A 27,822-nucleotide genomic window follows, 5' to 3' on the forward strand; every position below is an offset into this window, starting at 1 on the left:
GTCTGAGGTATTGTTACAGCAACAGAACATGGACAAAGAGAAAGCTCAAAACAATGTTTAACTCCTTTTGGAGTTAGAATAGTTAACTATTTTTTGCACATGACAGGGGTTAGTGGTCATGTTTTATAGACATTAGCTCATTTAATAATTTTCACACGGCTGTTTCCTTCTCAACCTTCAGGTCTTAGAAAAAGTGCCAGAGATCAGACTCCCTTAAAAAGTCACCTGACCCAGTTACTCTCTCCCATATCACCTGGTTTGTTTCCTTGGGGGCTCTAACTCATCTGTAATCTTGCTTCTGTCTCTTCTAGTTCCACTAAGTTTCCAAATGTAGAAACCCAATCTTCTTCACCTAGTGCCTAGCATGTGACAGGTGCTTCTCTGTCTAGTGCGTAGCACATGACAGCTATTTTTCTAATTGCACAATGAACGGGTTCACACAGCAACCCTGTGAAAGAGGTACTACGATCTGTATTTCACAAACCAGAAGATAATTATAAAGTAAATTCCTGGAGATCACAGTGGAGGAACTAAGATTCTAATTGTCTTCTGACCAGAGCTAGGCTCTGAAATCACTCCAAGAGTTGATCATCAGCCTTAAACATCAGTCTTCTTTCCTGGTAATAAACTGAGTCTAAGAATGTCAACTTTGTCTTACTACCACTTGACTCAGTTATTTTTTTCCCAAATAGCAATAACAATCCAGAGCCCAATTTCCTTATTTAAAAACTACTGTCCAAAACAAAAAGCCTATTAACAATACCCCAAAACAATTAAGATTTCTACCTCATATAAAGTCATAAACATTTTAATTCAGAATGTTGACATTTAGAAGAAAAACTACAGAAAAGCAAATGGATTTGAATTATCTGACTTTATTTAGCATGCAATGCAATTTATTCTGGCAATAAATTAATATGTGCAGTTATAAAAAATGTTGGGTGCTTTTTCCAAGAAAAATGTTTCTGAATGTGCACAATAGAATATATGCAGAATCCTTTCAACAGTCGACTTCGTGATTTTTAAACTCATAAGTGTGGTAACGCCAAGTTATGGAACAATGGACTTTTTCTGTAATTCATGATTTAGTTTGCGTTTATAAAGGTTTTAATTGCCTTTTCAGTTCCCACAAGCTACCAAGCCTGAAATTAAAGAACTGACAGCTGAGAAAGGAAATCACCTGATCAAGTCTCCTAATTGTACAGCTGAAGAATCCAATGGCCTTGCCAAAGATTACAAAGCTAAAAAGAGGCACAGCCTGGATGACAAGTCAGTTTTTATATGTGCTCTAGAAATGTCTTGAGCTAAATAAGGCACACGTATCACACAGAACTTTAGTCATATCTCACAGTCCAGTTTTACTCTGCTTTCTCTTTATTTTTTAGAGAGGAGGTCTTGCCCTGTCAGATAGGCTGGAACACAGTGGTGTGATCACAACTCACCACAGCCTCAAACTCCTGGGCCCAAGCAATTTGCTCATGGCCCCATACCTTGCTAATTAAAAGAAAATTTTTTAGAGGCAGGGTCTCTCTATGTTGCCCAGGGTAGTCCTGAACTCTTGGCCTCACACGATCCTCCTGCCTCAGCTTCCTAAATAGCTGGGATTACAGGCACGAGCCACTGTGCCTGGCTCTGGTTTTACTTTCTGCTTAACACAGGATTCAATCTTGATGTGTTCCTTTATAGTTCACAAACTTAGTGACTCAATTGCTTTAGAAACAAACCAATAAATGATTTTATTTAGAAATAATCTGATTTAGAAATAAAACCATTCCCATTACTGCAGCATTATCATCAGTCACTGATTGCTAATGCTTTTCATGCTTCTTTTTTCCTGGGATGTGTGAACCTGGCAACTTTTCCTGTTCTTCTCTGTTCTTAACAAACCCACATCAAGGGTGTCTGTTCATGTTTGAAATTCATCAGCATCAGAAAGAGCTAACATGTTGGCAATATCTAGAAAACCATCAACATGACTGTGGGACAGTTCATTTTGCTTTGCAGCTGATCCCACCATAGTGAGTACTCTGCTCTGTTCATCTGAGCAGTCACTTTGCTTTTGCAAAGCAGTTGTGGATTGCTTCTGGGATGTCAGTGTCCCAAACAGCAATGAGATTTCTCATCACATCCAGAATACGCCACATAATGTACCGAGCACTTTTAGCATACAATTTTTGGTAATTTATTGTCTCAGCCTAGTGGCTGCACATAGCCATGCTGCTGGCAGGTAAAAATGGCTACTCACTTGTTTTAACCTCCAATGAATGTGTATAGTACACTTACCAGTAAGTAACAGAACATTTACATTCTAGCAAGCTATTTTTCTAATTGCAGGAGCCATTCCTAAAACAACCTGACAGACATCAGTGCATTAACATTTTTTATTTATACACAGTAAAGTTGTGTATATAAAGGGAATTTTCAAATTTCCAATGTAAATGATTCTAATTTCTTGCTATTCTTAGTACTGCAGCAAAGGAAGAATGATCGCCTATCTTTATATATTTCTTTTTCTCCAGGGCAACATTTCTCTGCAGGAGTGAATGTCTGGTTTGGCTGCATGTTATAGAGGCTTATTAAATATGCTCTCATGGGCGTATTTATTCACAATAGATCCTTCATTTTCAAGCTCATTCTCTGTTGTAGATGCTTTACCTTGTAGTACTGACACAACACTGTGATATGCCAAAAGCACAGCTTCCAGCCACGGAAATCTGACATTAACCCCTATCTGGAATGCAATTGCATTAGCCTTATCAAAAAACAAAAATTCAGATACAGAAATATTACTTGCTCTGATCTGGCAAAGTCATTCAAACATTTCATTTACTACACTGGAATGCTCTGCTCCTCTCATTCTGTCACCAATTTCACTTCTTTTGGATGTTTTTCATCTTGTCCTGACTTCCAAGGAATATGCAGAAGATAAGAAAACTCCTCATTCTTTCATCAATTTAGACTTACTTTCTTGTTCACTAACTTTTAGCTCTGGAGACATTGTGACCTCACTGTATCTTCTCTTTAATACTATGACCGAATTCCCTGCATGAAGCATTATAGAAATGACATGCTGAACAGAACATGTCCATCCTAATGGGAAAACTGAGGAGACCGGCTTGGTGTAGAAACTGGAAGTGTGGTACTGATGAAGCAACTAATTTTAAATTTAGAACAGCAAAGCTGATGTCAAATTTCAAATGAAGGGCTAATTTTAATTATCTTAATAACCAAGTCAAAAATACAATCTCTTTTTTATTAAGAAATCCTAATGACTGAGGTAGATGATGCTGTTATAAGATACTGAAGGAATTTGGTGTAAAATATGAAAATGATGAAACCAAGGGAAAGAAAGCATTGTTTTGAAATTATCTTCTTTTAAATTTAGATGGATAATTAAGAATGCTTCCAATTTAAGGTTCTTAGCACAAAATCCAGATATGTCATGTTATGGACTTGCTTCCTGAAGATGAAATCAGCAGTTGATGGAAAGAATCCACACTCTCACAGAACAGCAAATCACAAATGGTTGTCTCTGTGAAGCCAGTAGCTCTGCATTTGATATTTCTATCTGGGCTCATTTCCAACTGTTCAGGATTTGGATTCCTGAAGGCTTCTTCAGCATTTAACTAATTCTTTGTTGGCTGAAGGGGCTGGGACTGTTTCTCCACACACAAACTGATCCTAAGACAGAGTGAGAAATGACATTAACCAATAAATTTCCGTGTCACAAATGCATTAACATTAAACCTTCATTTTGTTACAGAATCAATCCAGCTCTGTTAATTTTGTTTTTCCATTGCTATTATCATTTCATTGGTCAAAGAGCCAATGACAGCACTAGAATTAGAATCTTAAACATGTATCAGTTTTTGATTCTGAATTCATTATTTAATATAAAGCATCTTATAAACAAATATCCCCATCTTCAGTTCAGAGCAACCACTTCTCAGAAATCACATAAAGATATGCCACATCTTTTAAATTTCTGTATTGCTACTTACACTAAAACTTCTCCACTTTAATATTTGGTCATTCAAATACCAGTCCTCTTCAAAGTAATTACTTCTTCTAACTAAAAGGGACGGGTCTTTATGTGTTTCCCAACACGGATAATCTGCAACGTTAGCTACTTTGTAAATGAAGTTCAGTTTCTGATCATTTATCCTGGCTATGTCAGCTACCACAAAAAATCTCTACTTCCAAGGTTATCCCTCACCTCCAGCAATCTGATTCCTGAAGGATCAGCCCTTACTCTGTCCCTGTTACTCTGTTGTCCAATATTTGGAACCCTTTCACTGTGCCCTTTGGAATTCATGGTCCATTGTTAGCACAATGCTCCACATTCTCAACCTCTTCATCAAAATATCCTTTTACCCCCAAAAGCATTGGTAATATCTGGAAACAGTTTGAATGGAAACAACTGAGGATTGCTATTGGCATCTAATAGGTAGAGGCCAGGGATCCTGCTAGACATCCTATAATGCGTGAGATATCTCTGGACAACAAATAATTATCAGGTCTAAAATGTCAATAGTGTTGAGGCTGAGATGAAGTCATATTCTTAAAGACAGTTTCCCCTATAGGCCTGTCTAGTGGAGGCTCTGTGTTCTCAGAGTCCTAGTATGAGAGGGATTGGAAATGGGGCTAGTTCCTCCTTTTTGCCACCCTTCTCCTTTCCTGTCTAAAACCTATCAGTTTAGAATCTTATGTCTTGAGACTACCGCATTGCTATTCTTCTCTGTTGCTGTCATTTATCCACCCTGGATGCCATATTTCAACTCCTCTGGACCTCCACCGTATTCATCCTACCATCCTTTCACTGCCCCTCACTCCCTTCATGTTCTCTTTACATAGTTCACACTCCACAGTTGGTTATAACAACTCTTCTCTCACTCCTTACTATTCACTTGGGAAAACCATCAACCTGGTTAAATCTAACTTTCTGTGTCTATATTCACTTATGAAGGCTGAATTTCTACCACTTTAAACACTCTCTTGATCCTCTATCACCACTGGTTACTGTCACATGTCTCTGCTCTCCTTTGCAGCAAACTCCTTAAAAGAAATGCCTATACTCACTGCCTTCCATTCTCTCATTCTCTCCAACCAGTTTTCTGCCCGTTGGTTTCTTCAATCATGCGCTGTTCCTGTTACTCCATGGAAACTGCTCTCGTCACCATCACAAATAAACTCAGTGTTACTAAAGCTAATGGTTTATCAGTGTCACATGACAAGGATCACCACTTCCTCGACCCTTTCTCATCTGGTTTCTAGGATTTGACGCTGCTGATTTTCGTCCTTTCTCAGTGGTTGCTGTTTTACCATCAGCTTTGGTGATTCCTCACTTCCCTCCCTGACTTTTTAATACTGGAGTGCCTTAATGCTCAGTCCTGTATTTTATCCATCTCTACATTCACAGACCTGGTGATCTCATCCAATTTCATGGCTCTAAATGCTGTCTGTCACTGATAACTCCAAAACTGACATTGCTAGCCAATCTCTCTCATGAACTCCAGACATATATATCCAATTGCCTTCTCAACAGCTCAACTTGGATGACAGACCTCTCAAACTTACTATGTACAATTTCAACCCCTATACCTATAGTTACATTCCCTCAATTGACAGTAACTCCATCCACCCAGTTATTAAGATAAAAAATATTGAAATCATCCTTGACTCACTCCTTCACACCCTATACAAATCAGTCATTCAAAGCGTATCCGGAATCTAAGTACTTCTCATTACTTCCATTGCTGTAACCAGGTCCAAGCCACCCACCTCCTTCTTTAATTAGTGTTTAACAGCCTCCTAACTGGTTTTCCTGTTTCTATGCTTGCTCTCTATAGGCTACTCTGAACACAGCAGCCAGAATCATTTTTTTAAAAAAACTTAAGTTGGATCATAGCACTCCTATGTTTGAAAATCCCCCAATGGTTCCCTATATCACTTACAACAAGAGCCTAAATCCTTAAAGTGATCCACGACTTCATCTTGGACTATTCTCATCCTGCTCTGCTCTGGTCACACTGGCCTCCTCTTTGTTCCCTGATAAAATCAGGCATGTTCCTGTCTTGGGTCCCCTTCACTGAACGATCTTTTGCTCGACTCTCTTAACCCATACCCTCATATGTACATGGCTCACTTCCTTGCCTCCTTCAAATCTTTACTTAATAAGGCCTTTCTCAGTAAGGCCTGCCATGATCACCCTATGGAAAACTGCAACCTCCTCCCAGACCAGCACTCCTGATCTTCCTTACCCTGTTTGCTTTCTGTTGCAGAGCATATTTTAATACAAGAATGAATAATTATATTTCTAAATTATAGTCTAAATTATAGCCCACTTCTCTAATGAGGCTCTGTGCCTTATCCCCTCTTTCCCTATATTCATTTTTGAGTACATTCTTCAGAGTGTTAAGCTCCTTACCTAAATTTCATTCCAAGTACTGAACTAAACTTTGGGCAGGAGTGGGCAGTAATAACATTTTTTTTTTTCTATTGTCAACATCCTTGGGTGAAAGACAATAGGGAAACTAAAGACTAAAATGAAATTGTAAAGCTGCATCTAGGAATTATATCTCAAACAAGATAATGCAGAATTCTATGTATAAGCCAGGCATGAAATACCATACAATTGTTGCCTTCAAAGTAAGTCTAGGAGCTCTAAACAATTTTAATTACATATTAAATAGAAGAGAAATATAAAAATTGTCCATTAAAATAATCTATATACTTTCTTCTATTTAATAAATAATAATTTTCACTAAAGCTAGATTTATCTCTAAAACTAAAATAAATTATGTAATCTGAACTTTAAACATTTTAATTTACTATTCGGCTGTTTAACAATGGTGTTTAAAACCTGCCTAAATACTGCACTTTACCTAACACAATGAAACATTCTCCTGCTCTCATCACTGACAGGCTGATCTAAATCCTTGCCACTGCCTTATAACACCCTTCCCCCGTTTAAAAAATTATATCCCTTACTTTGTCATAAATCACTTTTATAATGAGAGAGCAGCTAGGACACGTTGCAACGTCTTCCCCATTCTCCAAATCTTCCTACAACGAAATCAAACACCATGTGGTCAGCATAGTCTTCTCTTCGCCATATCCTCCCCCAAACCTATCCCACCCCTAGATGCAAGTCTCTTGGTGGCTTGCCTTCCCCGCAAGGTGGGTGAGAACCCCAGGGCCTTCAGCAGGAAATGCCGACATCATTTTCCCCCAGAAACACCTAGGAAAGTTAGGCGAGTTTCAGTCGTCCCAAAAGCCCTGGGAAACAAAAAACGAGTCCCCTCCTCGACAGAAATATCCCAGGCTGGTACTCTAAGGTAGCGATCGGGCAGAGACAGAGGCTCCCCGCCGCCCTCTCCCTGGCCTAATCTAAGACCAGAACTACGTGCCTACCGAGAGAGCTCAGGGTATTAGTTGGGGTGGGGGGATGCGGGAGGAGGAAGATTCAGCAACGGGAAAGAGGGCGTGGGTGACACAGCGCAGCAAAGGCTACCCAATGACGGAAGGAACACGGCGGAGCCAAACTGCGCTTGCTTGGGTGAACCGCCGGGCGGGACCCTGAAGTTACCTTGGTGATGGAGAAGTTATCTCCACATGGGCAGGGATAGAAATACGTCTCCGAGTCCTCGTCATATTGGAAGTCCTCGATTTCCACCTCGTCATGAAACACTGCCATGGTCAGCGGGGGTCGCCGATGGGGTGACGCCCCGGCAGTCCGAGACCAGCTCCGACGGTCTAACTTGGCCGGAACCGGCCTAGGCTCGGCATCATCAGGTCGCGCCGGGCAAGGACCAGCGCTTCCGGCGCATGGGCAATGACGCAACTCCTGCCTGCGCGGCCAAACGGATAACCGTTAGCGGTCACCATGGAGACGGCTGAGCTAGGGGCGGAGACGGCTGAGCTAGGGGCGGAGACACTGGGAAGACGGCACGTCTTGCTCAGCGGGGTCGCGCACCGCTCCTCCTATTGGATGGCAGTGACCAATAGAATGTGGGGCTCGCCCGCGCTGCTGCGTCATGTCTGGGACCGCGGAGTATCCCAGGTGCCGGCAGCTAAACGTGGCCGGGTCTGCAAGCAACACCAGCGGGGAAAGTTTCCCTGTTTCTTGTCGCCTGCTTTAACGCCTTAAACAGCCCGCTGAAGGCTGCAGCAGGTGCTAGGTAGCATCCTACCGGCCCTCGGGAAAGGCGGAGTGGGGAGGCGAGAGCACCTTAGCCTCCTTGACCTCCCTTGCTGGTGACGGACGAACAGTTCCGTGGAATTTCGCTTCACCGAGTGACCTTGAGCCCAGGGCGACGGTCAGCTTGTTAGTTCCTGGCTGCAGGTACATTCCGCGTCTTTCTCACCCCAGAAGTCTTAAAATCTCCTAAATTGTGTTGCTGAAAGGACCAAGCCCTGGAAGGCAGGGATTGAGTTTTAGTCTTCTGTTTGCCAGACATATAACGTTATTAACTACGATGATTTGTAGTAATAGTAATAACATCAGCTTTTATTATTGGGGAGTTATGTGCCAGCTCTTGCACTAAGTGGAATTGTCAGCTCTAGGAGTTTACGTGTTATTCCATTTTATTAGTCTTTAAACTGAGGTACAGAGAGTTGGGCATCTTGACTAAAATCATGCACCTGGGAAATAATGAAGAGCTTTTCTGTCTCCAAGGCCCAGGGACAAATTACTTATGTGAGTACCAGTTTTTTCTTTGCGAAGGAAATGGTGTCAGTAGGCAAGTTTATCAGTGTGAGGCGTACGTATGCCTTGAAGCGAAATGCAGATAAAAGGCATTTTTGTCTTGAAAGCAGTGCTAGTGCCTGTTTTGGTAAAACCGAGTCCACTGGGTCTTACTCAATTACTGGGCATTTTAATATCTTAATAGAGAAGAAATGCATTGTGAAAAAAAAAAAAAAACACTTGAGAGAAGATCTGGGATCGGAATCTTGAGTTGTTGATTAGCTCTGGCAAGTGGGTATTTCTATTTGGGCCTTATTTCCTCTTCTAAGAAAGGATTGGAGTAGAGATAATATAAGATCCTTTTTGGATGTAACGTTGCACTTTTGCATGGAAATTGTGAGTTTTACTTGGTTCAGCAACGATATATAACATTTAGTTTACATTTACATAACATATCCCTGTGCTTATATTTACACACTCATATGTTGGCATAAAGTTACCAATTTTGTGCACACTTAGATGAAGCTCCACTCAATGTAGCCCTTTTAAAGCTTGAAAACTTAAAGGCAGAGGAGTTTTTGGGGGAAAATCCAGAAGGTATATTACAGGAGTTTATGGAGGATTATTTCAAAGGCCTCACAAACGCTGAATTTTGCGTAATTATAGATTTACCCAGCAGTTAGGAAACATTTGTTAAAACTTGTCAAGGATTAACTGTGATGATTCTGGTCTGTCTGGGCAAAGGAGACATCCCAGCAAAGCCCACACAGCTTGGAGGCTGCTCCACTGTTGACACAAATACTTACCACGAGCCTCTTGGAGACAGGAAAAAAAGGGAGATTCTCCGTGTCTGTTCTGCAGTCCCTTTGATCATTTTGAGGTTGGGAGCCGTCTTTACTTCTTTAGTCCTTCTGAGTGTAAGTACTTGAAAATTCATTATGAGCCATTTTTATATGTTGAGGAATGGGTGTAGTCATATTTGGCTCATGGGAGGTATAAATTGGTAGATCTTTTAGAAAGCATTTCGCATCTATCAAAAAGAATTTGCTCAGGAATTTTAAAATCTGAAGTTAGTAGTCCTAAAAGTTATAGGGGTTGTTGGGTAGTTTTTCTTTGTAATGTTCCAACTTTTCTTTGAATGCATGTTACCTAAAGTGGAAAAAACGAATGAGCTACTTATTAATAATAGTTGACTCTGTGTTGGTCATACACTGTGACCAAATTCTTATTTGTATTATGTCATTAAAACAACCCGGTGAGGTATAAGTATCATTACCCCCTTCTTTAACATTGAGAAGCAGGAGGCTTAGGGGCTGAGGAACTTGCCTAAGGCAAAGCTGGTAAATGGCAATAAGCTATGATGAGAACTCAAATCTGTCTGACCCTAGAATCTAGGCTTTTAATTAACAGCAATGTCATTTTTGATGTGATGGTATTTCAAGCAGAGCTAGATTTAAAAAGCAGCACTGCAGCTCTGCAGACTGCTGAGATCTTCCTCTAAGCAGTGCTTGGTCCCATAAGAACTAGATTTGGGGAGAGGAGGTTCTCTATGGCTTTCCATATGTTTTCATCGTGGCATCCATTGATCATCCCCACTGTCTGGTCAGAGATGGCTGCTCTTAACGTTCTGCCCAATTTGAGCTTGTACTGTGCTGAAGAAAGTAAAACCATATCCAAGCATGTAATGTAGTTTATTTTACTCCACCCAGCACTTTTAAAGAAAACATTACAATGACTACTAAACTTTACATTTATTCCTAAAAGGATGGAAATATTTTGTAATGACACCCTTTTTGACCCGGAGAGTGTAACATAAACAGATTTATTAGTTGCTATAGTAATTTGAGATCACAAGTTTATTTATCATAAATGTTAACTAACACTGCTTATCCAGGAAACAACAATGCCTAGAGTTCTTAGCCTAAGTTCAGATTTAGAAAACTGAGGTGGACAGATCATGAGGTCAGGAGTTTGAGACCAGCCTGACCAATGATGAAACCCGGTCTCTACTAAAAATACAAAAATTAGCCAGGTGTGGTGGCACGTGCCTATAATCCCAGCTACTTGGGAGGCTGAGGTGGGAGAATCACTTGAACCTGGGAGGCGGAGGTTGCAGTGAGCCTAGATGGTGCCACTGCACTCTAACCTGGGCGACAGAGCTAGATTCCATCTCAAAAAAAAAAAAAAGTAAGTCATAATTGTATAATGCAAAGTGTATTTGATGAGTGCTGTTGTATATCAGGCCAGAGGGAGTTGTTTATTGGCAATACCAAACCTCCACCTCTCTAGGTTGTTTGACAAGGAAGAGAAGGGGTCAGTGTATTAGGACTGATTTTAGTAACACTCTTGCTTGCCAGGTACTTTGGTAGACGTTTTATTTATTCCTCTCAGTAATCCAGTGAGGTGGCATGGGTAATGTTAAAATGGCTAAAATTGCTGAAGATTAGAAAGCAGGAAGGAGTCACACCTGAGCCCAGTTCTGCTTATTTCAAGTCAAATGCTCTGTGTATACTACTTGTTTACCAAGAGGAGCCCCTTTTCTTCCTCAGTGACACCTGATTCTAAATTGGCAGATGTCATGATTGTTCTTTGAACTTACTTAATTTCAGTGCATTTGTGCTTGTTGAGGCATTCCTGGCTTTTCTCTGTCAGTGTCCTCTCACACCCTGCCTAATGTATCAGCAAGTTTTGGGGCTCTAATTCCAAAATATGTGTCATGTTCATCTACTTCTGCCATCTCTGTAGCTGTTACCTTATTATAATCTTAGACCAGAGTCTTTTAACTGGACTTCCTACTTCCACTCCTGCCCCTCTCTATTATCCTTCCCACAGCAACTTGAGCAGTCCTTTAAAAATATAAATTAGGTCTTGTCCTTCTCCTGATTGATTCAGACTTTGCAGTTGCTTCCCGTTACCCTTAGGATAAAATTCCTACCCTTACTATAGGCTGCTGGACTTCATCTCATTTCACTCTTACCAGCTTACTGCTCTCCAGTCATACTGGCCTTGGTTTCTCTTCACATGCCGGACTTATTTCTGCATTAGGACCTTTGCTCTTGCTAGTCCTTCTGCCAGAGTGATCTGCCTTTAACATTTGCTTGGCTGCCGTTTCCTCATCATTCAGGTCTCAGCCAAGGTGTCATCCCTGGAGAGATAGCTTTCTTAATATTTCCCCCACCTACCCCATCACTCTTACTTCGTTTATCATACTCACCATAATCTATAATTATCTTGTTAATCATTTGTTTACTGCTATCTGTCTCTGCTTCATGACGGCAAGGGCCTTGTGTCTAGTTCTTTATTATATCTTCAAGGCCTAAAATAGTGCCTGGCACCCCAGTAATTGTTGAATGAACTCAGTATACCTGTTGAACTGAAACCATGTAATTAATCTTAAATGTTAAATTTAATCTGTTGCTTACAGAAGTTTGTTTTACTACATATTTAGTGAGTGTCAGTTTTATTTAGCATTTATTATAATTTTCTGCATTTCAGAAATAAAATTAGTTAAGATTTCTTGGTAAGGGAAGACCTGTGAGGATACAGACATTGATGGGATGTTCTTCTTTATGTGGTTTTAGAAATAACTCGATATATATTGATCTGCTGTGGTTGATTAAATACTTACAGTATGAAACCACTGGACATATTTCAAAAAATTAGCAGGTTTTTAATTTTTTGTATTTTAGGACTGGCATAAAGCTTTGGAAAGCACTTTGAACAGAATTTTATTAAAATGTCCTTTGCCAGTAGGTGGCACTCTTGGTCATGGTTACTTTTACAAAATAAACTCGGAATTTTAAAGAGAACTGCTTTTTTTTTTTTTTTTTGAGACTGAGTTTCGCTTTTGTTGCCTAGGCTGGATTGTAATGGCACAATCTTGGCTCACTGCAACCTCCGCCTCCCGGGTTCAAGCGATTCTCCTGCCTCAGCCTCCCTAGTAACTGGGATTACAGGTGCCCGACACCATACCCAGCTAATTTTTTGTATTTTTAGTAGAGATGGGGTTTCACCATGTTAGCCAGTCTGCTCTCGAACTCCTGACCTCAAGCGATCTACCCACCTCAGCCTCCCAAAGTGCTGGGATTACAGGCATGAGCCACTGTGCCCGGCAAGAACTGCTTTTAAAATTAACATTTGTTTTCCAGTTCAGTTGAGAAGGAGACCATTCAAACAGCATAATCATTAAACAATGTATCCTATTGTGAGGGCAACTTATTTTAGCAATAGTTGTCTAAAACATTGAACAGAACAGTATTTCCATATTTAACAATATAGTGGTTAAATTTTATCAGGGAACTTGGCCTTAAGTGACATATAACTGTGTCATTCTAGCCTTTGGTCTGCTGTTTCCTGGGGTGGATATCCTAAGTAGAAGGTGTTAAAGACAGGCCAAGGAAGATGAACAAAAGAAGCTGTAAGATAAATAATCAAAAAAGAAAAATGGAAGCATGGAGGGAAGAATGAATGGAGAGCGGGTAATTGAGAGTGGGCTTGTTGTGAGGTGATGCCTACTGATTATAATGAACCTTTCCTTTGGCAGCTAAGAGGTAATAGTGCTTTTGATCAGTTCCCCAAAACATTGTTATATGTTGTTTTTGCCATTGCAGGAACTTTGTGAGAATTTTAATGCATGGAAAAACTGTCCACGTTCCAACTGCTGTACATCCAAAAGTCTCTGTAATAGCAGGACCAAAATATTCTGTCAATCAGCTGACCATATTCTTAATGACTACTAAAATCTCGTGGACTTCTAAAGTAAGTTTCAACTTCTTTCTTTCACGGATGAAGGTAACATTATTGACTTAGAACATTTAATGGAGAGAAACTACATTTAGTGGTCTTGAATGAGGTCGAAGAGGCCTTCTGCTTTTTTCATTTAGTAAAGAGAAAAATAGCAAGTACCATGCTTATCCACAATGATGATGCAACATACTATGAAAAGAAGAAATATATCATTTATCTAAAGACTAGTTATGAAGCAATGAGCTTTTTAATATGATTGGGGTATAACTGAATAAACTATATATGACATATCACCATCAGATTTATTTATTTTTATTTATTTTCTGTCTTCATCTATTGAGTGCACACTCCCTAAGGTTTTTGTTTTCTTCATGCCTGTAGCACCATTGCTTACGCCAGTGCCTGCCACATACTGGACTCTTGATAGATACTTGTTGAATGAAGGACCAAATTAATGAATATGGGGTAGGAGTGTAAACACTTAGCTTGAATATTTTGCTAACAGCAATTTATTACAATTAATTTATATACTGCCTCCCAAAAAGCTCAGAGAAAGAAGTATTCACATGCATTTTCATTTATTCTCAAGGTAACTAAGATAGAAAAGGACAGATAGAGCAATGTAACATATTAAATGTGGCCATTTTAGACAAATGTTTAAAAATTGACGTAGGAAAATGATATAAAAGGAACCAAAAAGAAATATCATCTGACTCCTAATCAGTGCATTTCTTGATAGGCTGGTAGTTTTTAGAATTTGAAATGTTGAAGAATCTCTGTGTGTGTGTGTGTGTGTGTGAGTGTGTGTGTTTAACTTTTTGTTGAAGTTCAAGTACAAACAGAAGACTACACAGATCCTAAGAGGACAGCTTAATCAGTTTTACAAAAAGTGAAAATACTCATGCAGTCTGCACCCAGATTAAGAAACAACATTGTCACTGCCACCTCTCAAGGGAAATTACTAACTTGATTTCTGACATCATAGATTCATTTTGTCTGTTTTTATACTTTATATGCTTTAGAGTAAAAGAATATCTGTTCTTTGGGGTCTGGCTTCTTTCATTCAGTATGTTATTTGTGATATTCATCTATGTTACTGCATGTAGTTGCAGTTTGTTTTCATTGCTGTATAGTGTATCTTACTGTGTGAATATATCACAATTAGCTTATCTCCCCTAGTAATGGCATTTGGATAGTTTCCAGTTTGGGCTATTATGAATAGTTATTTTTATCAGTTTTGGTTTTTTAATATCTGGGAACCTTAAGCTTCTTGTTTGGGAACCACGGTAAATTTATCTTCCTCTTACACTTTACCTAACAAGAAATATAAAAGACTTATGTAGTGCTCTTTAGATAGAATACAATTATCAGGAAGTTACAAAATCTCCCTTCTTCTATAATAGCATAAGATTAGTCCTGTGAACTTGGTCAGAGATTTTAGAAAGCAATAGAGAACACGAATATTTGATAGCACCAAAAATTACATACTTATATACATAATTGTGGAGATACCTTGAGTCAACTCTAAATAGTGGAAGAAATTTTGTCAAGGTGAAGTTAGGCTCTTGGCTGCTTTGCTGGTAGCTTGACTCATAATAGCACCAACAGAAATCCAAATTCTTCTTCACTGACCTTCTAAAATGGTCTGCTATTTCCCCACTTTTTAAAACAGCAGTTTGAAATTTCAATTTTATGTTTTCCCAGGAAGCGCCATGGCCTGTGCTGCTGTTATGATTCCTGGGTTGTTGCGGTGCTCTGTTGGAGCCATCCGTACTGAGGCTGCTTCACTGAGATTGACACTCAGCACTTTGCGCCACCTTACTCTAACCAGGTGAGTCATTAAGCCTTCTATGTCATTTGAAGTTGATTTTCAAAACGACCCGACCTGCTGATGGTTGTGGGAGGCCTATCAGACTCCCGGAAAGGTAGCATCTTGGCTTCAGCGTGCATGCTGTCAGGTTGTTGGTAAAAAAGCACGGGGATGGAATCTTGCTCTATCACGCGAGCAGGTGCAGTGGCGTGATCTCAGCTCACTGCAACCTCCACCTACTGGATTGAAGCGATTCTCCCGTCTTAGCCTCCCGGGGTAGCTGCCCAGGATTGCAGACTTGCCTGGGGCTTTAATTTTTGTGTTTTTGGTAGAGACAGGGTTTCGCCATGTTGGTCAGGCTGGTCTCGTACTCCTGACCTCAGATGATCTGCCTGCCTCGCCCTCCCAAAGTGCTGGGATTACAGGCGTGAACCACCATGCCCGGCCAAAACTTCAGTTAGATAGGCAAATACTCACTGGCCACTTTATAGGATCCATAGTGTTACACTGTATTTAGGATAACCATGATATTTCAGGAAAAACTAATTTTATTATTTTTGTGAAGATAATATGTAATAACTTAATTTTACTTTCTGTTAAAGCATAATGAAATCCAAAAGGAAAACTGATCACATGGAGAGAACTGCAAGTGTCGTTCGACGGGAGGTTTGTATCTTCGGGGTATGACAGGTTTTTCCGGCTACTGGCTTATGGGTAAAGTGTTAGATGAGTCTGGTCCTTTTGAAGGACAGTCGGGAAGTTTGTTATTTTTCTATATAGAAATTTTCTGAGCAGGACATATGATATCTGATTTGAAAAGATGATAGATACTCAAATTTTTTCCCTTTAAACTTGGAATGAATGGATTACCTGTTGATGAAGGGAGTAGAGCAGCAGCTGAGGGAGCCATCCTCACAGGTATGTTTAGGGTTATATTTTAGCACTAGAATTTCTTTTAGAGCCTACATTTTATGAATAGCTTACCTTTTTTTGTGTGTGGGGCCTTTTTTTTTTTTTTTTTTTTGCATCATGTCTCAAAGTCCTTGTTCTCGTTCCTACTTTAGAACAATTTATTTCATCAAGGGAGAAAGCACTAACATCTGAGAAAGGAAAATGGACAAGCTCTTGTTATCCTTCTAATGTACAGATTTTTTCCACCATATTCAGGCTATAGAAAGCTAATCTACCACCTGAAAGGGTGTCAAGGGCTGAGAAGTAAAGGATCCTTACCCTTTACCTCAGTGAGTAACCCCATTTTTATTTAAAAACATAAATTGGATATTTGATTTTGCTTTTTTGAATGTTGATCACTTATTCAGGTATATTTAGCTTAGGGTTATAAGTCTATTGAAGCTAACAATAAAAATCTATTTCATATAAGGAACGATTATATACTTCTACAAACATAGGCAGAAATTATATTGTCTTATTTAAATTTATCTATTAATAGAAGGATACACTTTAATGTAAAGGCATATTGTTTAGGCCCTACTTTTAAGGCTAACTTCTTTCAGAAAATTACCTTGGGACTAAGGGTATATGTTTGTCGATTCAGCTTAAAGTTCTTTTTTTTTTTTTTGAGAAGTTTGTAAAATTAGTTCAGCATAGTAGATTCAGGAGCTTGTGGGGAAGTACAGTTTTCACAATGGTAAATCTGAAAAGACCTTTTGGTTTGTTGAAGTGACCAAAAATGCTGATTCCGTAAATGTGAGACTTGTTAGGATTTCTTTTTAAAAAATGAAGGCCTTGCAAATTGTGAAAAAAAAGTGATTTCTCTTAAGACTCTTTCCTGTTGTATTTTGAGGCTGGCGGAATTAGAGCAGAGGTTGAAAATCTTTGTCTAGAAGGCCAGATAGTAAATATTTTAGCTTTTTTGGGCCATGCTGTCTTAATAACAACTTCTAATCTTTGATTTTATCATGTGAAAAGAGCCATAAACAGTATGTAAACAAATTTCATTTACCAAACACCCAGATTTGGCTCTGCAGGTAATAGTTTGCTAGTCCCTGAATTAGAGTATTCATTTCAGAATTTTATTTTACATACCAATTAATTTTAATAGCCTGCAGAAACTAAGTGAAATATGAGCAAAAAAGAATCATCATGCATTTACAACAATTAGTGCATTATTTACTGTTGAGCATCAACTGATATTTATTGAGCACCTCCTAATTTCCAGGACCAAAAACTTTTTTGTTACCTTACGGAATTCTCAAAACTATGCCATAAAATAGATAATAATATTTTAAGACAGGTAAGATAGATAGATAGATAATAGTATTTTCTTTTTTTTTTTTTTTCTTTTTGACACAGGGTCTTGCTCTGTCACCAGGCTGGAGTGCAGAGGTACAGTCATGACTCACAGCAGCTTCTGTCTCCCAAGCTCAAGTGATCCTCCTGCCTAAGCCTCCTGAGTAGCCAGGACTATGGGCACACTACTGTGCCCAGCTAATTTTTAATTTTTTGTAAAGATAGTCTTGCTGTGTTGCCCAGGCTGATCTTGAACTCCTGGCCTCAAGTGATCCTTTCTCCTTGGCCTCCCGAAGTGCTGGGATTACAGGCATGAGCCATCACACCTGGCCAGTATTTTCTTTTTAACAGATGAAAAGAATAAGAATCGGACTAATAGCAACTTGCACAGCATCCATCATAGGCATTAACATACTTAATTATGTTGACTGCCAATTCTAAGGAAACATATTTTTCACATTTTTATTGTTGCCACAAAATCTTTACTTTTACATTTTTCAAATTTGTGTGGATATGAACAGTATTTTTATTTATATCACCATCATTTCTCTTCCTTAATAAAAGACCTTTATCTCCCTAAGGTTATCACCACTTATCTGTAATTTCTTGCTTATTAATTTTAATAAAATTTACATAAGTGGGAATGTACAGTATTTGGTATTCTGCAGTTTACAGATGAGGCAGGCACATGCTTTAAAGGTTACACCTATTAAGAAGTTAGATACTAAGGGCATGTCTCTCTCTGAGTACGCTCACACTGCCTTTTCTTGGGTATGTGCTGGAAACCCTTCCAATAAATCACTGTACTGTCACAAAAAAAAAAAAAAAAGATATCAACTGTGATTTCTAAAATATACTTAAATATATTTAAAATTAGCCTCAGTAAAATTTTTGGTTTGTAAATGTAGCTGTATAACTACAGTATGTTAAGAAGCTTAAATGACTGTGTATTATGATGGTCAGTGACATATGAAGTACCAATACACATATTCTTTCAAGTTTGAAGTACCTCACCTGAGAACTGGGCTAAAGGGCAGTTCCTTAATTTGGTTCAACTGGAATAAAATTATAAAAGGTGTATTTTCCTTTATGTAACAGATATGTAACTATAGCCAAAAGGTCAGACAGCACAGAATTCAATAAATATTGAGGATAATGGAATAGTTATTATCAAATTCTAGCCAACTTCTAGTATTATGAAAGTAATCTTAGAGAAAACCTGTTCTAACAAAATTATTTTAAGAAAAAGGGAAGGAACTGTAAAGAAATAGACTATTAGAGATCTAGTAAATATTCCTATTTTATAGATTAGAGACTGAGGTTCAGTCTTGATAGGTAACTTGCCCAAGCCATATATGCCAGTGGTGAAACCAGGACTGATTGCTGAACCTGACTTCTGTTTCAGGTTCTTTTGAACATGCCCTTGTTCTTTCATGTTATGACCGAATCATATCATTTATTCACTAAATTTTAACTTTAATTTGGAAAATTATCAACTAATAAAACTGTTTCTCTTTAGCACAACTCTCTAGTTTTTCTAAAAATGAGCATTATAAGAACAGGATACAGTTCATAACATTGGAGCACTCTCATAGTTCCTTAAGATCAGAACTTTATACAGGAAAAAGTTCTCTTTATATAAAGTTTGATTTGGCTGGAAAAAGCTTATAAAACAGTCTTAGCTTTAAAGCCTTTTTACGCTATATCATAGTGACATCCTCTGTTGTAAAACGGTTTTTTATCATCTGACATTTTCTTCAGATAGGCAGTTTTCCTGCTTTGGCTGTCTTATAAGAGCTTCCAAAGACTTCAGTCTACCTATAGTTTATTGTTTGTAGGTCAAGAAGAGTTATCTTCGAATGTAGCTTAGAGACTTTCTGCCAAAAATGTTCTTTATTTGTGTCTTGTCTGCAGTAGGAACGTTCAATTTGTGTTCGAGCGCAGTGGCTCATGTATGTAATCCTAGCACTTTGGGAGGCTGAAACAGGAGGATCACTTGAGACCAGGAGTTCAAGACCAGCCTGGGCAACATAGCAAGACCCAGTCTCTACAAAAAGTTGCAGATTAGCTGGACATGGTGATATGCTTATAGTCCTGGGTACTCAGGAGGCTGAGACAGGAGGATCACTTGAGCCCAGGAGTTCAAGGTTACTAACGTGAGCTATGATGGTACTACTGTACTCTAGCCTGTGTGGCAGAGCAAGATCCTGTCTCTTAAAAAAAAAAAAAGAGTGTTCCATAGTTTACATCCTTATATAAGGAGTCTTCAGTGTCTGTGTCTTCCATTTCCCTGGTTTCTTTTTGGGCAGATATAAAAGAATTAACTATAGGTTTAGAAAACTGGCAATAATAGATTATTTATTTGTGTTTAATTCTTCAACTGTTTGATTAATTGTGCTAAATAAGAATGAATTATCCTGTGCTGACCTGATTTTCATGGAATATTTGTAAAGTTTGGATTAGCAAGATAATTGGTAGTTATTTCAAGCACTTCTTGGGTTTCCAAAGACTGTTGAATACCTTCTGAATTTGAAGTTTTCAAAGTAATAGTTGTAGAATTTAGATATTCAAAAGATGTGTGAAAACCACCTATATCCCTATTTTAGTTAACTGATGTTTTCAAGATAGATTCTGGTTTCCTAGTTAATCTTGTTTAACTAGTTTAAGAGTTTCCTAGTTAATCTTGTTTAATTAGTTTAAGAGTTAACATGTATTTTGAGTTGAACCTGGGAGGCAGAGGTTGCAGTGAGCCAAGATTGCGCTACTGCACTCCAGCCTGGGCAACAGAGTAAGACTCTGTCTCAAAAAGAAAAGAGTTAACATATATTTTGTATACTTCTTGGTTTTGGAAGCTGGTGACTTTACCAAGGCAGATGAATCAAGTAATTGCATGTTCAGGGAGCACATCTGTGTTAACTGTATTTTACTTTGTCTCATTTAATACAAGTGATTTTTCAGATTTGGCTTTTAGGCATACTTTTTTCTCATCTTCCAATTTTTTCTTCTGGGTTTGTTTGTTTGTTTGTTTTTTAAGAAGGGTCTTTTCCGTGATTGTCTTCAGGCAAAGGAAAAAGTTGTTGGAAAGATACTTTGTTTTAAATATCAAATCCCCCGTCTGATGTCAAGAGAGTCAGGAGTGAAATGGTCACTGCATAGTGACTGGTATTTACTAGAAACGCATCAATCTTGCTTTCTATTTTTTTTTTTTTTTTTGCCACTTTTCAAGTGTTTCTTTGTCATTTAGAGGAAATGGGTCTTTATTTTTTTTGTCCGTGGTGATTCATAGAGTAAATCGCTGTCCTATATAGCTGAGTGTCACTTGTATGAGGTCCTGGGAGACCCGGGGCCAGCAAGAGGTGCAAGGTGGCCCTTCTTCCATTTCAGAATTTTATAGGACAAAATTATTGGGACTTTTAGGGGATTATTTTGAGCCAAGTTTAGGTAAACTACAAAGAAAGTTAATTCAGACTCTTTAGAATTTTAGTGCCCACAAGTCAGAAAATTACAAATCCAATCGTGGTACTACCTTTCAGGAATTTTTTAGTTGCATCTCTTCTCCTCTTCTGTTTCTCTTTCTCTCTTTTCTTTTCTTTCTTTTTTTTTTTTTTTTTTTGAGACAGAGTCTCGCTCTTGTTGGCCAGGCTAAAGTGCAATGGCGCGGTCTTGGCTCACTGCAACTTCTGCCTCCCGAGTTCAAGTGATTCTCCTGCCTCAGCCTCCCCAGTAGCTGGGATTACAGGTACCTGCCACCATGCCCCACTAATTTTTTTTTTTTTTTGTATTTTTAGTAGAGACAGGGTTTCACTATGTTGGCCAGGCTTGTCTCAAACTCCTGACCTCGTGATCCACCCACCTCGGCCTCCCAAAGTGCTGAGATTACAGGCGCGAGCCACCGCTCTCGGCCCTCCTCGTCTGTTTCTAATTTCCCTTCTTCTCCCATACAGAATAAGAACTGCGAAGAGTTGGGAGGAACTGGAGAAAGCTAGGTGATATCTGGCTTTCTCGGCAGTATATGGCGATTAGGGACTTGCCCCAATTTCCAGAGGGTGCTTCTAGCCATAGAGTAGGGGCTGGACCTTGGACTGGTTGAAATGAATGGCACCTCAGGTTTGGCCATGACAGACCTGGATCAGCTTCTCATAGTCACGTCTTCCACTCTTACCTTTAATTTGTATAGTGAGTGTACTTTACACATGTTATTTGCTCTTCAACTGAAGTCCATGAGGTATCCTAAGGATACGACGTCAGGTGGATTTTACAAAGAGGAAGCAGGGCCTAGGACATGTCTGTCAGTGGCGAAGGGAAGCTCCAGCTCAGAATTCCTGGGCTCAAGGACTGTGCTGCTGCTCTTGGAGTCGACAGAAAATGGAGTACTCACCCAGAAATGTTCTTTTGGTTTTGGGTATTGTATTTCCTCTGGAAAGCTTACTGAATGACCGTTTATGATGTTTATGCTTCTTACCTGGGACTGTAACTGTAAGTAGTCTGAGATTGTGCTGATGGAGGAAACTGAACTCTGAATTGAATTACATTGGAATGTTTGTGTTTGAGTTTTATTCATTTTATTCTTAAGAATCAAAAGAATAAGCAGTCTGAACCCTAGAAATGTCAAGGAGATAAGGGTAGAAATATTGTAATGCAGTAAGGATTGTTCAGGCAAGACACATTTTACTGGAGGGGTCATTCCGTGCTTGGCCTCTATAGACTTGGCCTACTGAGCAGGATATGCTCTCTTCATCAGTTTGTTGGGAGAGTTTGGCAGTGAAAGAATTTCTTAAATTACTAATTCTTATGCATTCATTTGTTCATTTGGAAATGTGCCAGACCTTGGGCCAAATCCTGGGGTTACAGCATTGAAAATGATAGATAAGCCCCTGTCCTCAGATTTTATTGGGACTCTGATCAGAAGATTTTATGCACCTAATTGATTTTGGAAAACTTTTTAATTCTTTTTCTATTGTACTAGTTTGCCTTTAGAAGCCTATGTCTTTTTCTACTGTATCTTATGTATATATTGCCTTTTTGTTTACAAAGCACCAGATTATACAACATTGATTCTCAAGTAATCAACATTGATTACTTGATTCTCACAACCATTCTGGGAGGGACATGTGGGGATTTTAATTTCTGTTTCACAGATGAAGGGATTAAGAGTCAAAGATTTATTTAGGATGACCCTGCTTTCTCATTTGCCTGAAATAGTCCTGGTTTATGCCTCTTGTTTCTGGTATAATTGTCAATAGCACTCACTTTCACTCTCAAAATTATCCTGTCTTGAATGATAAATTATATTGTTGTCCTAAGTGTAAAGGACTTGTTCAAGGGACAAGGACTCAGTCCTTGAACTCAGATCTTTGATAATAGAATCAGCTTTTTTTTATGTTACAGCAGAATATGACACTCTGTTTAGACAGACAGGGTTTAATTGAACAATGTGTTACTAGGCATGAGAAAGGAGGGAGATACTGATGGCAGAGTGGTTAGTTAATAAAGTCAAATGGCTGGGCCCCTGGGGCAGATACCTTTGGGGATCCTACAGTTCCTGGTGCTGATTTTCCAACGCTCATAATCTGCTTGTGGTCTCATAATCTGCTGAGACTTGGGTTTGAATGGGATGGTCTGCTTAGCTGCAGAGTGGACTAGGTCCCAAGGCTAACCTTTACAGTTCTCTGCTGGTCATCACCTATGCATTTCAAGGAGATTGCGGTAGAGCGGTCATCTTCAGTTTGAGGTGGGGGGACATCTTTTCAACATGCATTGTTTCTCAGCAGTTGTACCTGTAATTTGCTTTGGTTATTGGAGCTTGATGGTCAAAGACCCTTTTAGAGATTGTCCAGCCTGGGATGAGCAACTTGGCACTTCTGGCTTCACCACACTGTCAGCAGTGACAAAGCAGAGTGGGTGGAGAGAAACCTCAGGCACTCACTGCCTAAAGATGGTTGTAAGGGATATGGGGGACTGGACTACAGCTCTTAGAAAAACTCCCAAGGAAGTATAGTCTGATGGCCCTGGCAGCTGGCCTGCGGCCCCTAGGGGTATGTAACTAACTCTGCTTTGAGTTGAAGGCTACAAAGAAAGGGAGGCTCCTTGGGGAAAGGCCCAGTTTAGCAGCTCTGTAATCATAGTATCTAGCACAGTGCTGGAGAAAAAAAGAGTTCTGTGTTGGCTGTGTTAAATTTGAAATGGAAATTGAACAGGCTATTGGACATGTGAGTTTAGAGTTTACTGCTGGAGATGAAAAGTTAAGGCCATGTAGAGAGTAAGGGAAGAGGACTCAGGACTCAGCCCAGGAATGTGTCAACAGTTACAGGCCAAGCAGAAGAGCAAGGGCCAGCAAAGGAGATGGAGAAGGAGTGGCCAGCCAGACAGGAAGGAAATCAGCAGAGTGTTCTTGGAGTCAGGGGGAAAAGTGTTTCAAGGAGAGAGGGGCCGACTGTGCTGGATTCTGTTGAGAGGTCATCATTGGATTTACCAAAGATGTTAGTGGGTGACCAGAATGACTGGCTTTAGTACATTACTGAGGGTGAAAGCCTGATCAGATTGTGTTGAGGAGAGAATGGGAGATGAGAAAGTGAAGACAGGACCATATGTAACTCTTGAAATGTTTTTTTTTTTTCTTTCTTTTTTTTAAAATACTTTAAGTTCTAGGGTACATGTGCACAACGTGCAGGTTTGTTACATATGTATACATGTGCCATGTTGGTGTGCTGCACCCGTTAACTCGTCATTTACATTAGGTATATCTTCTAATGCTATCCCTCCCCCCCACCCCCTCCCCACAGTAGGACCCAGTGTGTGATGTTCCGCTTCCTGTGTCCAAGTGATCTCATTGTTCAGTTCCCACCTATGAGTGAGAACATGTGGTATTTGGTTTTCTGTTCTTGCAGTAGTTTGCTGAGAATGATGGTTTCCAGCTGCATCTATGTCCCTACAAAGGACACAAACTCATCCTTTTTTATGGCTGCATCGTATTCCATGGTGTATAAGTATTCCATGGTGTATATGTGCCACATTTTCTTAATCCAGTCTGTCACTGATGGACATTTGGGTTGATTCCAAGTCTTTGCTATTGTGAATAGTGCCGCAATAAACATATGTGTGCATGTGTCTTTATAGCAGCATGACTTATAATCCTTTGGGTATGTCCCCAGTAATGGGACGGCTGGGTCAAATTGTATTTCTAGTTCTAGATCCTTGAGGAATCGCCACACTGTTTTCCACAATGGTTGAACTAGTTTACAGTCCCATCAACAGTGTAAAAGTGTTCCTATTTCTCCACATCCTCTCCAGCACCTGTTGTTTCCTGATTTTTTTAATGATCGCCATTCTAACTGGTGTGAGATGGTATCTCATTGTGATTTTGATTTGCATTTCTTTGATGGCAAGTGATGATGAGCATTTTTTCATGTGTCTGTTGGCTGTATGAATGTCTTCTTTTGAGAAATGTCTGTTCATATCCTTTGCCCACTTTTTGATGGGGTTGTTTGTTTTTTTCTTGTAAATTTGATTGAGTTTTTTATAGGTTCTGGATATTAGCCCTTTGTCAGATGAGTAGATTGCAAAAATTTTCTCCTATTCTATAGGTTGCCTGTTCACTCTGATGGTAGTTTCTTTTGCTGTGCAGAAGCTCTTTAGTTTAATTAGATCCCATTTGTCAATTTTGGCTTTTGTTGCTGTTGCTTTTGGTGTTTTAGACATGAAGTCCTTGCCCATGCCTATGTCCTGAATGGTATTACCTAGGTTTTCTTCTAGGGTTTGTATGGTTTTAGGTCTCTAATCCATCTTGAATTAATTTTCGTATAAGGAGTAAGGAAAGGATCCAGTTTCAGCTTTCTACTTATGGCTGGCCAATTTTCTCAGCACCATTTATTAAATAGGGAGTACTTTCCCCATTTCTTGTTTTTGTCAGGTTTGTCAAAGATCAGATGGCTGTAGATGTGTGGTATTATTTCTGAGGGCTTTGTTCTGTTCCATTGGTCTATATCTGCTTTGGTACCAGTACCATGCTGTTTTGGTTACTGTAGCTTTGTACTATAGTTTGAAGTCAGGTAGCATGAAATGTTTTAATGTGAATGGGAGCAGAGAAATGAGGTGAAAGCTGGATTAAAGGAGAGGCTTGTTTTGTTTGTTGTATTTTGAAAAGCGGCAAAGAACACAAGTGCCTTGATTTAAATCTGCTTTGCCCCTTACTGGCTCTGGGACCTCAGTTTTCTCATACGTAAAATGGGGATATAATAATATCGGCTTTCTAGAGGAGTTGTGAAGACTGACTGAATGAATGTATGTAAAGTGCCTGATATATGCTAAGGATGTCTGTAGGTGTTTGCTGCTGCTGTTGTTGTTACATGTTACATGAGGTAGGAGATCCTAGAGCTCATGTGTGTTCTGGTGGGGAGGGTGGAGAGGGTGTGATGCAGGAGAAAGGATAGTTGCTGGAGGGGAGGCTTGAGAAGACAAAGAGGAGACCAGCCCAGGTGGACAGGTTAGCCTTTGGTAAGAGTAAAGTGAGTTTAGTTGTCATTCCAGGGCAAAGTGTTAACCAGCATAAGCCATTTAAGAAGTTAAATTGTGTGATTGATGGAGAATTTTGTGTCTACCTTTGTTAGTAAATCACTTGAGTAAAATCTGCTTCTAGTCAGATTCCTAACATCAGATTGATACTCTGCTACCATTTAAATAATGCCTCTGGGTCTTGGTGTCTTTATGTGTAAAATGACTTATGATTCTTGATAGTGACTAAAGTTTCAGTTCTGAAATTCCTGAACCATACCTACATTTTTGTTTTAGGTCATCTGTAGTCATGGCTTTGCCTAAAATTTTAAGCCAGAAAACAAATGAACAGGAGTGAACAGGGAAAGCTAGCCAGGTTTCCAAAGAAATACCTATTTCCTGTACAAAGACTTTTGCACTAGCGGTGACATCAAGATATCCTACATAGAACCAGCTTTTTAAATAAGTGTGATGAAATTTCCTCTTAGATGCTGACTCTGCCTAGGCATTAAACATGTGTACTAGTAAAGTTGGCAAATGTGTTGTTATTTCACTGAACACTGGAAGAGCATAAATGTTGTTTTATGGAAAACTTCATTTCCTGCCATGTGTTTTAACTTAGGACGTGGATAGTTGAGGTTTCAGTTGTAAAGTCTTTTGATCCATTAAGTATAAAAGCAAGTACAAATGATAAAAAATATATTTTCTCCACTATGTTTTGCCTATCCAATAAAAGAATAGCATATAACAAGGGCCACAATTACAGGTCCTAATTATATGGACTAGCTTTTGGAGTAAAATAAATATGTGGTCTTCAAAAAGACTTTGTTAATGTTTTTAATCCACATTGCTAGAAATCTATATAGTATACTGCGTTTGTGTTAAGCAAAATAGTAAGAGGGAAGCATGTCTTTAAATATAATGAATTGTGCAGGTGTTTTGTGTTCCAGATATAGATAAAACAATTTTGTCCAGATTGTTAGGATAAATAGCAGTAGGTACATTACTGTTTGTATTTCAGGTTGAGTAACTCTAATGCAAAAATCTGAAATCTGAAATGCTCCAAAATCCAAAACGTTTTGAGCACTGACATGACACTCAAAGGAAATGCTCATTGGAGCGTTTTGGACTTCAGATTTTCACATTAGAGATGTTCAACCTATAAGTATAATGCAAATATTCCAAAACTGGAAAAAAAAAATTGAAATCCTAAACACTTCTGGTCCAAGCATTTCAGATAAGGGATACTCAGCCTGTGATACCAATAATTGATCATAGACACCATCCAAATGAAAATATGGCTTAACAGAAAGTATAGCTTTTGTTTCCTTCCTCATTGAGTTTTACATTTGGACATTGGGAAATGACTAATGCTTCCATTTCACATAGTCTAGCACTTGATCGTGATGCATTCTCCGCTATCTCAGCTGAAATTCTGCTTCGTATCTAGTTTTGTTAAGGAATTTAACACATGCGAGTTAAGCTGTCAGAAATGAAATAATCTAGCTCTAGGCTGTATTTTAACAGATTATTGTATCGAAAGAAAAAAATGAATGTTTATAAAATAACATTTCTTTCTTCCTTTCCTTTCCTTTTCTTTCCTTTCCTTTCCTTCTTTCTTTCTTTCTCTTTCTTTCTTTTTTGTTGTTTTTTTGAGATAGGCTCTCACTTGGCTCACTGCAGTCTTGACCTCCAGGCTCAAGTGATCCTCCCACCTCAGCCTTCCAAGTTGCTGGTACTACAGGTGTGCCATCATGCCTAGCTAATTCCTTTTTTTTTTTTTTTTTTTTTTGTAGAGATGTAGGTTGCCATGTTGCCCAGGCTGGTCTCAAACTCCTGG

The 27,822-nt window shown here is 39.1% G+C and overlaps 2 protein-coding genes and 1 pseudogene across 10 annotated transcripts in view; 1 reads left to right on the top strand and 2 right to left on the bottom strand.

Moving 5' to 3' along the window:
- Window positions 1–855: 855 nt before the first annotated feature.
- DPH3 (diphthamide biosynthesis 3) lies at window positions 856–7,909 on the bottom strand. 2 transcript variants are annotated; one of them, XM_003895147.3, is made up of 3 exons: window positions 7,589–7,909; window positions 6,991–7,065; window positions 856–3,681 (listed from the first exon to the last, which is right to left on the bottom strand). In XM_003895147.3, the coding sequence occupies exons 1-3, from the start codon at window positions 7,694–7,696 to the stop codon at window positions 3,616–3,618; spliced, it is 249 nt and encodes an 82-aa protein (XP_003895196.1). In that variant the 5' UTR covers window positions 7,697–7,909; the 3' UTR covers window positions 856–3,615. The 2 variants fall into 2 exon arrangements, with proteins under 2 accessions (XP_003895196.1, XP_003895197.1); XM_003895148.4 differs by lacking the exon at window positions 6,991–7,065 and having other exon boundaries at window positions 7,589–7,814.
- A 14-nt stretch (window positions 7,910–7,923) lies between these two features.
- OXNAD1 (oxidoreductase NAD binding domain containing 1) overlaps window positions 7,924–27,822 on the top strand; it is a 91,703-nt gene continuing 71,804 nt past the window's right edge. For 4 of the 8 annotated variants that reach the window (XR_004182297.1, XR_001900138.3, XM_017955928.1 and 1 more), the window contains exons 1-4: window positions 7,924–8,344; window positions 13,297–13,444; window positions 15,137–15,263; window positions 15,845–15,908. Coding sequence is in view for 5 of the 8 variants with exons in the window: in XM_017955928.1 (XP_017811417.1) it covers window positions 15,145–15,263; window positions 15,845–15,908 (183 nt within the window). In the remaining 3 variants the exon portion in view is untranslated. The other 4 variants (XR_002520561.2, XM_021934901.1, XM_021934899.2 and 1 more) reach the window with 4 other exon arrangements.
- On the bottom strand, window positions 19,193–20,732 carry LOC103882377 (annotated as a pseudogene).

The sequence above is a fragment of the Papio anubis genome, chromosome 2 (assembly GCF_008728515.1).
Source record: "Papio anubis isolate 15944 chromosome 2, Panubis1.0, whole genome shotgun sequence".
In the NCBI taxonomy this organism is placed as follows: Eukaryota; Metazoa; Chordata; class Mammalia; order Primates; family Cercopithecidae; genus Papio; species Papio anubis.

Excerpts from the sequence above, each read along its gene's own strand:
- DPH3 (XM_003895147.3), bottom strand. The coding sequence starts at position 7,696 with ATGGCAGTGTTTCATGACGAGGTGGAAATCGAGGACTTCCAATATGAC. Across the intron at positions 7,066-7,588 it reads ATAACTTCTCCATCACCAAG|GAAGATTTGGAGAATGGGGA; the intron begins GTAACTTCAGGG and ends ATTTCGTTGTAG. Across the intron at positions 3,682-6,990 it reads TAAAAGTGATTTATGACAAA|GATCAGTTTGTGTGTGGAGA; the intron begins GTAAGGGATATA and ends ACTCTGTCTTAG.